The sequence below is a fragment of the Scleropages formosus genome, chromosome 1, assembly GCF_900964775.1.
Source record: "Scleropages formosus chromosome 1, fSclFor1.1, whole genome shotgun sequence".
NCBI classification, from domain to species: Eukaryota; Metazoa; Chordata; class Actinopteri; order Osteoglossiformes; family Osteoglossidae; genus Scleropages; species Scleropages formosus.
Window position 1 is genome coordinate 9593154 of NC_041806.1, and position 13802 is coordinate 9606955.

The following is a 13802-nucleotide window of genomic DNA, read 5'->3' on the forward strand; positions in this document are numbered from 1 at the left end:
TATTTGCTAAGCAACTAAACAATGGTAATGATACAGTTGTGGAGTTTTGAGAAATGGCCTCTTTGTGTCGTCAAAGCCTCCTTGATTAGCGTGTTTGACTCGGTGTAATTTAATGAGATCTATTTGATTTTACAAGTCTGTGGAAGTTGATCTGAGCTGAATTCATGATGAAAATTGAGCAAAAGAGACATACCTAGTAAGCAAGCCAGTTGTCAGCATGCCTACCTAATTAAAGACTTGGAGGAAAAAACCTGTGTGGCACAGATGTAGTTTAATAAAACTTATAGCACATTCAAGTGTTGTAATTATTATGAATAATAACCATTGTAATTATAACCTCGAAATTAATTGATTGAGTCTTTTTCCAGCTAATTAATCAAAAAATTAAAAAAAAAAAAAAACTGTCACTACTTTCAGTGGTGTGATGGTAGCAAGGTTGTGTGTGGACTTTGTTAAACTACTCTGGCAGCTCTGTAGAGATTAGGGTTCTGCTGTGTTGAAGGCTGTTAGGCTAGACCAGCTGCAAACAAAAGGCTTTGTACCTGAGGGGAGTTATACAGCACTTCTGCGTGGTGAAACACGATGACAGGCAATCATGGCAATGCGACTGATATTCTTCAACTTCTGTTTTTAAGCCCCAGTGTCACTTTGGAGCCTCTGAGCTGATGGCCTTGGTGCCAGTGTGTGCCGCTGTAGGGCTGTGGTGTCTGCTGATGAAGTGGTCACTGTGTGCGGCACTCCAAACGGCTGCAGCCTCTAAACTCTGCATTCCCACTGCTTATTCTAACTGGCACAAATAACGATGAGTCCTCATTGCAGGATCCGTTTTATGAGATCGGCTCTCTGCTGCGTAGCCAAAATCATAGTAGATATCTTGATCACCATTTTTAATGAGTGGGCTTCACATTGAGATTCATTAATGGTACTTTTGACATAATCTAAGATGTGGTTTTCCTTGAGGTATTAGACGTATGAAATCCGAATCCAAAGTGCGGAGCATTTTGAGTCCCCAGTCCCGATGCGGCTTCTAAGATATTTATTGCTCCCGTAATGCCTTATGTTTGAAGTATCTGAAATGGTTTGAGTTTTTGCAAATTATTCAAAGCATTTAAAATGGATTATTTTATTATTCATTAACAATAAAATCCATTATCCATTATTGTGCTTTCATGGGATGAGGAATAACACTAAAAATGGATTTTTTTCTGCATTCTGCCTTTCTTTTTCTGTACTTCATGAAATGTCTTGCAGACAAAATTTGCTTGTAAAGGATGTTTCCAATGCTAGCTAATTTTTTAGGTGGTTAGGATACTGCTGTAAAGGTTTGTGACTTTTCCATAAGAATTAAGCAAATATTTAACATTTATCTTGTACGGAAACTGTCAATGTGGTCAACTACTTACAATTTGTGTTTAAATGTGGGAACATTATTTCAACTGAATTGAACTTACTGTTAGAAAATTGTAGCAGTAAAAATTAATGAAATTGTAAAGTGGTTATTAGTTGTTAAATGTTCATTTATTCACATCAACAAAGAAAACAAAATTAGGTAAATAAATGTTGCAAGCCAATGTCATCAGTGGTGTCATGCAGCTTGGGTCTGAACCGTCGCATGGGCCAGCTGCCTGCATCCATTATATTTATGTGCTCTATGCTGTGAGCTGGACTTTGGGGTGTCAAGTGTGAAGCACGGTTATTTTTACTCTTTGTCCCCTGTGAGCTGATTTTCTTTGCAGCATTGGTGCCCCATGCCTGGTGGCGCTGATTTTGTCTCTCTTACAAATAGTGTTGGGTTTCAATGTAGTACTGCTGCAAGTTACTTCATAACATAATTGCAATGCTATTCATAAACAAACAAGGCTTTTTTTGATATGAAGGCACAGTAGTGCGGACAGCTGTAATAGACAAATCAAAGGAATTGCAAAATAATCGAATTAATTTTTAGAAATGCATTGCTGTGAAGCTGAGAATCGAGGTGTGGTGGATAAGGTGGCAACATTCCTCCTGGGTTGGGCTCTGCTGTGCAAAGGCTGTGCAGTTCCCTGTTTGCTGCCTCCTCACCATGGTAACCACAGTAATGGCTGTATTTGTTGAAATTTCAAGTGGTCAGTTCAGCTAGCTTTACTTTTAAAACTGCAGTAAACTGCCTGGTAGTGTTGAGGTACTTGAACTTTTTTCCTTCTGCATTTTGGTTTGTGGCCGCCCTTCCATGCTTTTGTGGTGTACAATTAGCCCCATGTTGGTGTGTAACTGGTCAACTTAGGGCCTTATCTTGGTCATGGCATGAGTCCCCATGGCAGCTCAAATCTGTGCTGGACAAGGATGAGGGGTTTTGGTTGGAATCTGTTATCAATAACAGATCCCAGATGGATAAACGATTAAAAGCCCTCCGCTTGAATACTGCTTACATCTGAGCTGCATACTCTGCCAATTTCAACCGTGGAGTTCCACAGCCACAGAAACATAAGTCTTCCCACTGGGGAGTGTGGAGTTTGGGGTTTCTAAAAAACTATCCTGCTCTCATACACAGACACACACACACACGCTCACAGCCTTCTATTTGCAGTAGCACTCTCTCCCTCTGCGGCTTATATGAGTCAGTAGAGAGAAGCTGCTGAAGTGACTCTGGCGCAAAGTGGGAACGCAGCACTCCCCAAAGCCTGGTTGTCCTCCTCCTCTGCTCCCACCCTTCATGTTGGTGTTTCCTCTCACAGCCTGCACTTCTCTCTCAAAGCCATACCTCCGTTATTGTATCATGTGGAGATACACTGCTGCAATACACACAGACATACCTGCACAAAGACACACATAACATCCACATTCAGAAAAAAATAAATATATAAGCGTTTAACAATTTTTCTTTCCTCCTTTTTCAAGCTGCCTAACTTAAAACTTTTTTTTTTTTTTTTTTGTTTTTTGTTTTGTTTTGTTTTATGGGAACACCACTGAAACATCTGGTTTTCAAGGTTTTCATCCTTTTGGGTACACTTTTCTTAAAGTCATTTACAGGGTTAGCAGAACATGTTGTGTATGTTCACATACATGCCCATACTTACAGTCCTATAGATGTTTAAAGCTAGCAAGAAATGCAGCAAACAGAAACAGATAAATGACATCCCACAACATGTTTGCAAGTTAAAAAAGCTGAAATACATGAAGAATGCTTGGACTGAAAGGAGTCGTCTCTCTTCAGTTTGAAACAGTGTTTGACACCTCCCACATCAGCCCCTGTACCCGGGTGCCTGCCGAATGCGCTGTGTGGGTAGTGCCATGTGAAGGATTATGACGCATTCGTGGACTGATGCAAGTGGTGTGGCTCTGCCCCGAGGTCTGCGCAGCCCCTACTCTTGGACTCGACCCCCATCACTGGTTGGGTGTGGCTTTCCTGAAGGATGTGTGCACAGATGAGAGAAAGCAAAATGCTAAGGTGCACATTCACGCTGGACACACACAGCCCTACCTCCACTTACATTTTACTTTTAGATTTATTTATTTAGCAGATGCTTTTCTCCAAAGTGACTTCCAGTGAACTCTGTCTTATGTTATCAGCACACACACCTGATTCACCAAGGTGGCTTACAATGTACTGATGACAAATCCACTCACATTTACCACAATCCACTTCCACTTACCTATTCGTTTCTGCCCAGATGGTTTGTTTTTTTTTTTTTGTTATCTATGCCTTTTTCCCCAGCATACCTTGAGCACATTCTAATAGAGGGTAGAGGAGTATGAGCAGAACAGAGAAGAAGTGCTGGACAGTTTAGCAGATGCTTACGTTGAGAAAGAGATCTTTAGTCTGCCATGGTCTCCCTTTGGTTTGTGCTGTCTCTTGTGTATATGATGATAGAAGACAAACAAATGAGCCTTTCGTTGAGTTGCTGGGCCGGATGACTTGGCAGTATGTTGCTTAAGCTGCTTTGAGAATGCAGTTGCCGAGTTTATTATTTCCAATGTTTTTTATTATTTCCAAACACAAACCTGGCTTGAAAAGCAATGGTCTGCATTGGGATGTAGACACTGACTATTACTTTGTAGTTTCAGAAGTTATATTAAATACTCTTCTTCCTTTGAAGGTGGCACAGGGGTGCAGCAAGTAACACTGCTGCCTCACAATGCCCGGCTGGTGAAAACATGGGTTTAAGCACCACTCAGTCTGTGGATTTTGCACGTTCTTCCCGTCTCTATGTGGGTTTCCTCCCACACTCCAAAGACATGCAGTTCAGGTGGATTTGTGACTCTAAATTGCTTTTAGTGTCTGATTGGATGAGTGACTGTGTGTGGGTACCTTGCCATTGAATGTTGTTCCTTCCAGGGTGTACCCTCCCCTCAGAATTTTTGTCTGTGATACAGTAGTTACAGCAGAGAATAATATTTTGGAAAGAGAATGCATGTAACTTGACACAACAGTAAATAACACTTATGATGAAAATCCGGTGTTTGTCTCATTATTAGAGAGAAAGAAATGCCAAGACCCATGCAAGAACGGATATCGGGCCTCCAGGAGTTTAAATCTGGACTGTGTCCTTTGCTGCTTGTGAATGAGAGTCTTGCATGTGCAATGAAAACAGACTTTGTTACGCCATGGGTGGGTGGGAGAACCAGCAGGGGCTTGTACCGCTGCTGGTCACCACAGAAGGACTCACGTCTCGTTAGGTGCCTATAGGTACCAGCGGTGGTGTTGCTCCTCTGGTTATCACTTATTCCTCCCACATGGTTCCAACTGGTTTGCCGTGGGTCAAATGAGCACACGTCAACTGCTTCCTGCGCCTGCCAGATACGAGACACTTCTAAAGTGGGTTGAGAATGGGGGGAAAATGGAAAACAACAGATTTTGCAGTAATATTATTCATTGACAAAATGTAGATCTGAGTCAGTAGTTAAATGCTGAGCTGGATTTTCACCTGATGCAGTAATTCAGGAGTTTAAATGTGGGAGCTGCAGAATTTCTTTATTCACATCAGGTTTTCTTGTGCATGTCTGTGTGTAACAGACATTTGTTATGAAGTAATTGACTCATCTCTCTTTCTCTCTCCCTTCTCTATATTCCTTTCATCCCCAGGCCAGATGGAGACTGCTCTAAAAAAGCCAGGTCTGTAACCTTTCTGTTCCATCCTTTCTCAGTCTTTAGCATCAGTTATCCTCCCATCACTGACGAATTTACCCAAAGTGTGGTTTGACTGTTAAATGATAATTATACTTTCTATGATTTAAGGTAAAGAAACAAAATTGCTGTTGAAATGACTGTTTCTTGAACTTGATTCATAGAATTGATAGGCAGTTTCTCTGCAGATATTTTCGTTGTCAAGCACTGTGCAGTTTATTTCCTTTTCTTGGAGCAGATGGCTCAAACTGCATTCCTGGCTGGATATGTCCATGCAAGTTTTCACGTTAACTTCTTTCAGTGCTTAAATTGTACAAACTTTACGTTTTCAGTATTTAAATGGAATATTTCTTGAATACGTAACACAAAAACTGCAGCGTTTAAATTAACTTAACAGTTTTTTCTGTCAAATAATGGAACCAATACATTTATTACTAATTTTAGGACAAAATTGGAGCATAAACCTGCCTTCATTCAGCCTGCAAAGAATAGGAGTTTGAGCCCTATGGTATGAAGTTATGTCTGTATCAATGCTTATGGAGGAAAAAGAATGCCCTATAAACATTGAAACTGTTCTTTGAAGTACTGATCCTGTGACCCAGCATGTATGCTGGTTTTGTTTCAGCCAGTTAATTATTTGCACACAATTGGTCTGTTACATGATGGTAATATGTCATAAATAGGTGTATGCTTCAGAAAAAATATTTGTAATTAGAGATCATCTACAGATTTCCCAAAAGCTACAAATACTGTAATTGTAATCATAAATTAAGCACATTTTGAAGTAATGGACTGGAATAAGGCATATTTGTACTTTTGCTTGCAAATATGCCTGCTCTCACAAAAATCTGAGAATTGTGTCATGACAAATCATGTTCTGAATTCAAATGATGAGCCAAAGTAACAGATTAATAAGAAGGCTGAAACAAAAACAGTGCATGCAAGGAATTCCTGGGACACTTTGGCACAGTGAATTCAGACCACCGGCAGACCACTACCTTTAACTGTAAGCTCTCCAACAATGTCCCAGCATCTGAAATGACTCTGATGTGGAAGGACCAGGGTCTGCCACTCTCAGGCCCTTCAGCAGGTATTCCTAAGAATGCTGCCATGCTACTATGGTATTTCGGTGACATTTTCAAGGAAACTGCTGAGCAGTCATCTTGTGTAGTGTGTGGTACGTGTTGCAGCTCTTCATGGCTCACTGTGTACTGACACTGATGTTTTAAGACATGATGCTTTGAAAATGTGAAAGGCAGGGTTTCCTTTTTTTCAAAGAAAGCTGTCATTGTGTACAACTGAAGTGCTCCTAACCTGTACAAAGTATAGGTTACTATTGGGTTTCCAACCCAGGCCATGTCCACACTGGTAATTTCTGGGACTGAGGTGTTTGTGGAATTACTAAAAATGGCAAGAGCAAATTTGTTGACTCCTTAATACGTTGATATTTTAACTGCTTTTTATAACAAACAAAACCAAATAACCAGATAAAATATGCTTAATATTTAGTGTTAATCTCTCACTTTGTAACTGGGGTTTCCAAAAGCACCTATCCTATTTCCGTGCTCCAGTTAACTCAATCTCGCTGTGACAATATATAATTGCGGTTGTGCAGTATGCTACAGATGAAAACCGTTTATTACACAGTACGTAAGCTGAAGGCTAGACAATGCATAAAAGCTCCTGTGAATTTATTGCTTCAGTCTCCTTGTCTTCTAGAGCACTAAAAATAAACTGGCACACAGGAGGTGAGGTGAGGTCCTATGTTACAGAAAAATGCAGTCCCTGTAACAAGGGCAGACTTGGATATAGGTCCACAGGCAAGCCAGGCCTGGCTTTCCGCTCCGATTGGCTTAGCAACCTAATGAATAGGACTTAGCTGACATTTAAACATACTCTTCTCAGCAGTGACAGCCGATGCTTTTTATACTTAAACAAACAAAGGTTTTGAAATGTGGAGGTGGCCTTTTGAAGATTTGAATTGTGTTTATGATAATTTCCTGCGTGTATCATAATGAATGCAAAGTGACAGGAACATTGAATTGCATAGTTCTATAGGGATGGACAGCATGGAATCTTGCATGCCATTTAAAATTTCATTACTTTTATTACTGTCGTGTTGATGATGCTTATTAATATTGATTTAGTTGATGCCTTTGTCCAAGGTGACATTCGTTTTTCTTGATATCGGCAATGTTTTTTGGTACATATCAGAACATTTACAAGCCAGTAACATAGAGGAAATATAAATTTCCTTTAAGTTTTCTTTACTTTTTATTAATCTTGTTATGTTGATTTGACTTCAGCTGTAACTATATACAACATTAAATTATTACTTCCACCATACAAGTATAGTGTTTTATAGTAGTCACTCAAGTTGTGTCTTAGAAGTGAGTACTGCTGCAACATGATGCCAAACACGAAAATCCCAATGCATCGCAATTACAGCTTTCTCTTTCATTAAAGGTAATTGTTTGGTATATTTTGATATTTAACTGTGTGATGGGGCAATTCAGAAAGTGCTTGGCTAGATGGATGGAACTAGTTAATGAGGATTATTTAAAGAATCAGATTATACTTGCATTGCAAAGCTAATTTATGTGTTTATTCCTAGCAAGTATGCTTCAGTGGTTTACCTCATTTTGTAATCAGGAACAGTAGTATTTGCCCTTATGGGAAAATGATTGTAGTTTTAGATGATATAAAATGGTCTGTATTGTTAACAAGGTGTCAATAGGATGCCATTAGAGTTGTCCGTTTCCCATAGGCATTGATACGATTATTGTTCAATAGAATTTCAACAAACATGTGATCAGTGTAATGCTACAGTGCTTTTGGGGATTGGACCAAATTCCAGTATAACTACTGTTTCTATCCTACATACAAACCAGTTCATCACAAAACCACTTTTAAATTTGACTTTGAAACTCTCTACAGGAATATCACCAGTTTGGACAAAGCTAGTTATTTTGCTAAAATTAATAATTTTTTTTTTTTTTCCCCTCCTGTGAAAATGGCCAGATGTTCAGTGTTATTACAATATTACCACTACAGATTTCAGTCTCTGTTAGCAGCTTTTCCTATTCACCCAAGGTCTTAGTGTTTGTATGTTTGACAATGATGACTCAGTGTGGTCAGTACTAATTATGCATATGGTTATGACTAGCGGAAATTATTAGGGTAATTATGTTTGAGGGTCATCTGAGATTAGATGCTGTTTCTTTTGCAGTATCTGATGTAGATTGCTTGTTCTGATTTTGGAACGTACGCAGAATTTTCTGGAGATGTTATGAAGTTTAGTGAGACATACTAAGTATATTTCCTCTGAGTTTGCAAGCTATGTACAAGACGTATTTTTCGTTTGGTGTTATTTTAGCATTGTATTACATAGCTAAATATTATTTGTTAGGTTTGGCCCTGACTCCAGCACTCCTGAATCCAGGAAGCTCAGAAATGGGTATTTCTCAAAGACTTTCTCTGACCTTGTCATCGGTGGTCATGAGTGCCTATTACTTAGTGTGGTAATGATAAAGCAACAAAGTTCGCTAGGATTCTGCAATACTGCAAATTTTGAGTTAAAATGCTTACACTAAAGACTGCTGATATGGGAACATGATGGGTGTGTTGTGAAAATTCATTGTCTTGTGAAAATCCATTTTCGACTGCTTGAAATGTGTTTGGTTGCAGATGAAGATGATGTTGTGATTCTCAAATTAACAATACACCCCCTTTTGTGAAGCTTGTGCAAGTCACTATTGCCTCTCTGATGCAAAAAAAACTTATCAAGTTACATATCTGCTTCTCACAGTATATTTCAGTAGTGTACATAATATAGACTGTTGTTGTGTATTCCAGCCCTGCATCTCTTGTGCTTGAGTTGGTTTACACCACCCATGATGGAAACAGTGCACTGAAACCTTTCTGGTACTGTAATGAAAATACTGGCTGGCTCATCTTCCTTTAGTGGAAAAAAAACTCCTGCCTTCTAGTCATGTTGCCATGCAGCGCTGTGCTGCGCTGGCTCAGGTATCCCTGGGCGCGTGCTCACATTCAGTACATAGCATGGCATTCAAGCAACATTGTTCACAATGGCATGTACTAAGACTCAGATGTCAAGGCTGTCCTTGGTGGAGGTGAGGGGTGAATTCAGTCTAACCACAAAGTGTGTGGTTTTTTTTTCATTTTTTTTTTTTTTTTTTTTTTTTTTTTTTTTTTTTTTTAAAATTAAAAAAGGTACTGCAAGGAATTGTCAAGTGTAAAACAGGTTTAAATTGATTATTGAATTCTCGAAGGTATCACCATGGTATGTAGTATTTTGGTCAGATTGAGTTGACCTGGAGCCCCTCACATGGGTACTGAAAATGTCAGCGCACTTCTCCGTGTATCCTGAGGGCTTTCATGAGGAGGGTCTCACTGTCAGAAGCTGCACGGAGTCCCAGTCTGCTCCTCTCTTCTTTAGTGGTCTTCGCTGGCAGATACAACTGCAGAAACAGCGTGCGTTCGTGGGGAAGCCGCAGCTGCACTGTAAATCAGTCCCAGAGTGTGTTACTGGACACAGCAATGCAGACAGCACTCTGGTATCTGGACTAAATATGCACCGTTGTTTTAAAGGGACTGTGCTTAACAGGCATTCCCATTTATGCAAGTGATTAAACTAACTTGTAACAAGCCTCTCAAGACTTCTGCACATTCCTGAAAAATATATTTCTTGGGCTTTGTAATGGTCAGACATGATGTATTGTGATTGAGTTACCTGGAAACTGAATGCAGTCTGGACTGGAGATTCCTGTGGAATTTTAGTTCTTGATGTGACAGCAATGCTTGGAATTGCCCTCCTTCAGCAATGCATGACTCCTGCTTTATGTGACGCTTTAACATGACTTGAAGCCAACAGATGTTCCATGTGCTCATAGATGGAGGGTGCCTCCAAGGGGAGATTAGTGTTCATTTGGGTCCTTGGTGCCTTTTCATCTCCTACTGTGACAGCCGGCTGGCTGGGAACACCATGTTACCAAAGCTGGGTGTGAGAGCTGCTGAGAGCTCCCACACGTCTGTCACTCCTACATGGCTGTATAGAGGTGAGGTCTTCTTTCACATGACCCTGCTGATGCTTATGTTGCTCCCAAAGGGAAGAAAGTACACTGCTCCCTTGTAGCAACATGTTCATTTCGTTTTGATTTCCCCCATTCGGCTTGTTGATCAAGTACATGCTGTCTTAGCTGTACTGTAGATGGACAGAGGCTACGATGGAGTGTGGTTGCCATAGAAATTGGCAAGCTTTCCATTTTGGCTATTCTGCTTCATTAGCCACCCCCTCACCTCCCACATTCACTCACCTTGAGGTTGCATGTTCTAGGTGTTAACGTTCCCCTACCTTGATAACAAATGAAGAGTTTGCTTAAATTTGATGCTCAGGGATTTGATTAATATATTTTTATTCTTCATTTTGTAATGATGTACTGAATTTTTATGCTTAAAATATACTTACTGTGTGAAAAAGACTAACTTCCCAATGTTCCTTTGCTCTTGCACTTTCTCATGGGACACTAAATGGCACTCAGGACATCCTCTGTCCTATTTAAGTCTGCTCTTACACAATGGATAGATGTAATTAGAATAACTGAAATCAGCCATCGAAGGTTGCCTAGACCTCAGGAGTTAATGCTTTCTGATATGTGCAAAATTTGCAGTGTGTCCACAGAGAATAGATGAAAAGGTGAAAGATGAATAAGTGGCCTCAAACAGCCAAGTTAGCACTATCTGGAAATTCTGACTAACTTTAGTCTGTGAAGCCTGACTGGGGAGAATTTAAAGCGCATAGGATCTTGTACCAGAAGAAAGAACTAGCTGACCTACTCATGTCTCATTCTGCTCCCTGCTGCAAGACTAAATTAGGACAATTTTTTTATGCTCTTTGACAGCAGTGGTGTGATGATAAATTAGTTCCTTGAATTGGCAAGGCAAGAAGAGAAGCCCAAAGAGCTCTTGGTTTGGGACGTACAGCATGTGTTTCTGCCTACATATGTCCTGTATGTAATATAAATACAAAAATACAAACAGTGCATAGATGTGCAGATGTTAGGTCACAGGTTGTGTATCACTAAATTGGAACTTTTGACCTTCCAACCTGAGCTAAAAGTATTCAATTAATAACAGTGGAGGCTTCTGTTACTGTGGCAACTGTCTTCATTTGCTAATGTTCACCATAGCAACATACTGGCTGTGTGCGGGAAGCGTGGTTTGGCTGTAGGATGGGATGGGAATGAGGCTCCAGGTGCACCACAGACTCAGGGCCCTGTCATGCTTGGTTTGTTTCAAAACAGCTGAAGTCATGCTAACTGTAAGCAAATCTAAGGGGAAAACACCACAGAAAAGTAGTCCGCCTCATTCGCTTTCACATTATAGAACAACACAGCCTTGCTCAACCGTGGATGTTTCTCATCTTGCTGGTTCACAGGTTTTTTCAAAAGGGACTTTGAACGTGTTACAACCATTTTACTATAACAATTTGACTTCCTGAGTTAATGTCACCCTTTTCTCACAGATGATGTAATTTAGTGTGAAGCACTGAATCAGTTTTCTGCCTCAGCAAAAAAGGGAACCCCACTCACTTTCAGTATCTTTTGAAATGTTATATATAGTATTCCTGCTTTATTGTTTCAATATTAAGTGGAAATTGCATAAAATTTCATATTAATAGTATTGTGTTTTGAGTTTGATGCAAAAGTTCTAGAAGTGTGCTGGCATCCCTTTGTTGGAGTTTACCTGACTTGTTCCAAATATCCCGAAGAGTTAGAATTTGTTCCTAGGTCTGAAGCGTAACCCCATATTGTCCTTATTGCAGATATACTGTAGTATGCGGTTATTAATCTCCTTTCAATGCACTGCCACATTTGAGTCTCACAAGAGCTGAATTGAACAGGTGAGCATTGCTTGCTGCAGTTCATTTAGAGCTCCCACCAGAGCAATAGCACACAAGAAGTACCAAAATCCCTGTTCAATACAGCTGACAGAGACTTGTGGAAGCTCTCGCTTTGGGGGCTCTCGTTGCTCTTTTCGGAACAATCACACTGTGATCGAAGTGACACTAACTGTATCCAGGTCAAGAACAGGAGCCACATGTGAAATGCTTCTGCAATAGTTTATTCTCTGCTGCCAGATGCTGTGGTTTAGAGTCTAGTTATTTTTTCTTTGTATTACTTGCAACTCAGACCTTTCCAGGCTCAGTAAAATACTGTGTTTTCTTTGTTTTGCATTGTCAGTGCATACACTGAGGTTGTTTGACATTAAGTGGCAGCTTTTAAGCTGTTGTGATTTGTCTTCATGCATGAGTGTTGAAAATCCAAATTGCTTCACTAAACAGCCTGCTCTCCTTACAGTAAACATATGATTAAATATTTATGGGGCACTACCAAGTTGGAAAGTTACCTCCGTTATGATAAGTGTACTTTTGCAGCAAAATATTTGTCCATAACTTATAGATTTTACTTTTTTTGACAAACTAGATGGGTTCTACTGTATTTTGCTGCATTACAATAATTAGTGTTTATACTGTACTTTTTTCCCATATGTAGCCACTTCACAGAATCTGTAATACCAGCACAGTTCACTGTAGTAATTTTTATGTAAATGCAGTATCACTAATTTCATTGATAGGATCAGTTCATGTAGGCATCTGTCACTAGGTTGAATTTTTTTTTTTTTTTTTTTTTTCCTCCCCTCTCCCATCTGTGTGAGTAACATAGTCAAGGAGCAAAACTGCACTGATGGATGGTGGTTTAATGGCTTCTGCTGGACCGTACGGTTCTCCTCACTTCTGTGGTACATGGGAAAACGAACAAAGCCATGTGTCGTGTCAAGATCCATGATGCACAAGCACTTTCAAACACCCCAAAACACACAAAGACATGGAAAGGATGTGCGCACACACATGCGTGCTCATGCTCCTGTGCTGTGCTCGACAGCATGGTTGCCATGGGAACGGTGTAAATTATCACAAGCGCTCATGTGAAGAACAGTGTGGGCGAGGGATAAAGCAGGGAGTGTCATGAGGAAGGGAGAGCTGGAGAGAGAGGCGCAAGGAGACAACGGGAGGGGGATCAGACGATGGATGAAATGACCAAAATGGCAGAGAGAGGGAGGGAGTCGAAAGAGGTGGTGGGAAATGGAATAAAACAGACTGAGCAAGTGAATGATGGGTGACATTGTGTGATGCTGCCGTGGCCCAGCCAATAACCGGAGCTGGCAGTGACAGAGGTTTGACAGGACTTAGTGTTTTGGTAAATGGCTGCATTGTGAGGAAATTCTACAGTGGAGAGAAATAGAGCTGTCAAGCTCTTTACAATTTCAAAAGCTATGGCAACTAGGAAACACTTGTGCAACTGCTATGAACTGCTTGTGTGCACTACAGTTTTCATATTTGATCAGGGCAGGAGAGGAACTGGACTGTGCAAGAGAGTGGGCAGGAGCAGAGATGGAGAATGAGATGGCATGAAGCACAACTAGGTTGTGGAGGTGGATCAGATACATGCTAAGTAAGTTTTTGAGTTTAAAACTATTTTCAGTGAAAATTCTTAACACAATAATCCACAAATGTTTGTATGGAACAGTTACAGTGACTGAGAAATTAGTCTTGTAAGGTTCATGTTAAACAGTATGACTCACACTGCGTCTGAAGTGTCATTTCCTCAAATATTTT

At 40.2% G+C, this 13802-nt stretch overlaps 1 protein-coding gene across 2 annotated transcripts in view; it reads left to right on the forward strand.

Annotated features, from left to right (window-relative positions):
- LOC108934819 (IQ motif and SEC7 domain-containing protein 2-like) overlaps positions 1–13802 on the forward strand; it is a 71249-nt gene that overhangs the window by 11070 nt on the left and 46377 nt on the right. For both annotated transcript variants that reach the window (XM_029257136.1, XM_018752943.2), the window contains exon 2: positions 5063–5092. In XM_029257136.1, coding sequence (XP_029112969.1) covers positions 5063–5092 — 30 coding nt within the window. The remainder of the gene's footprint in view (positions 1–5062; positions 5093–13802) is intronic.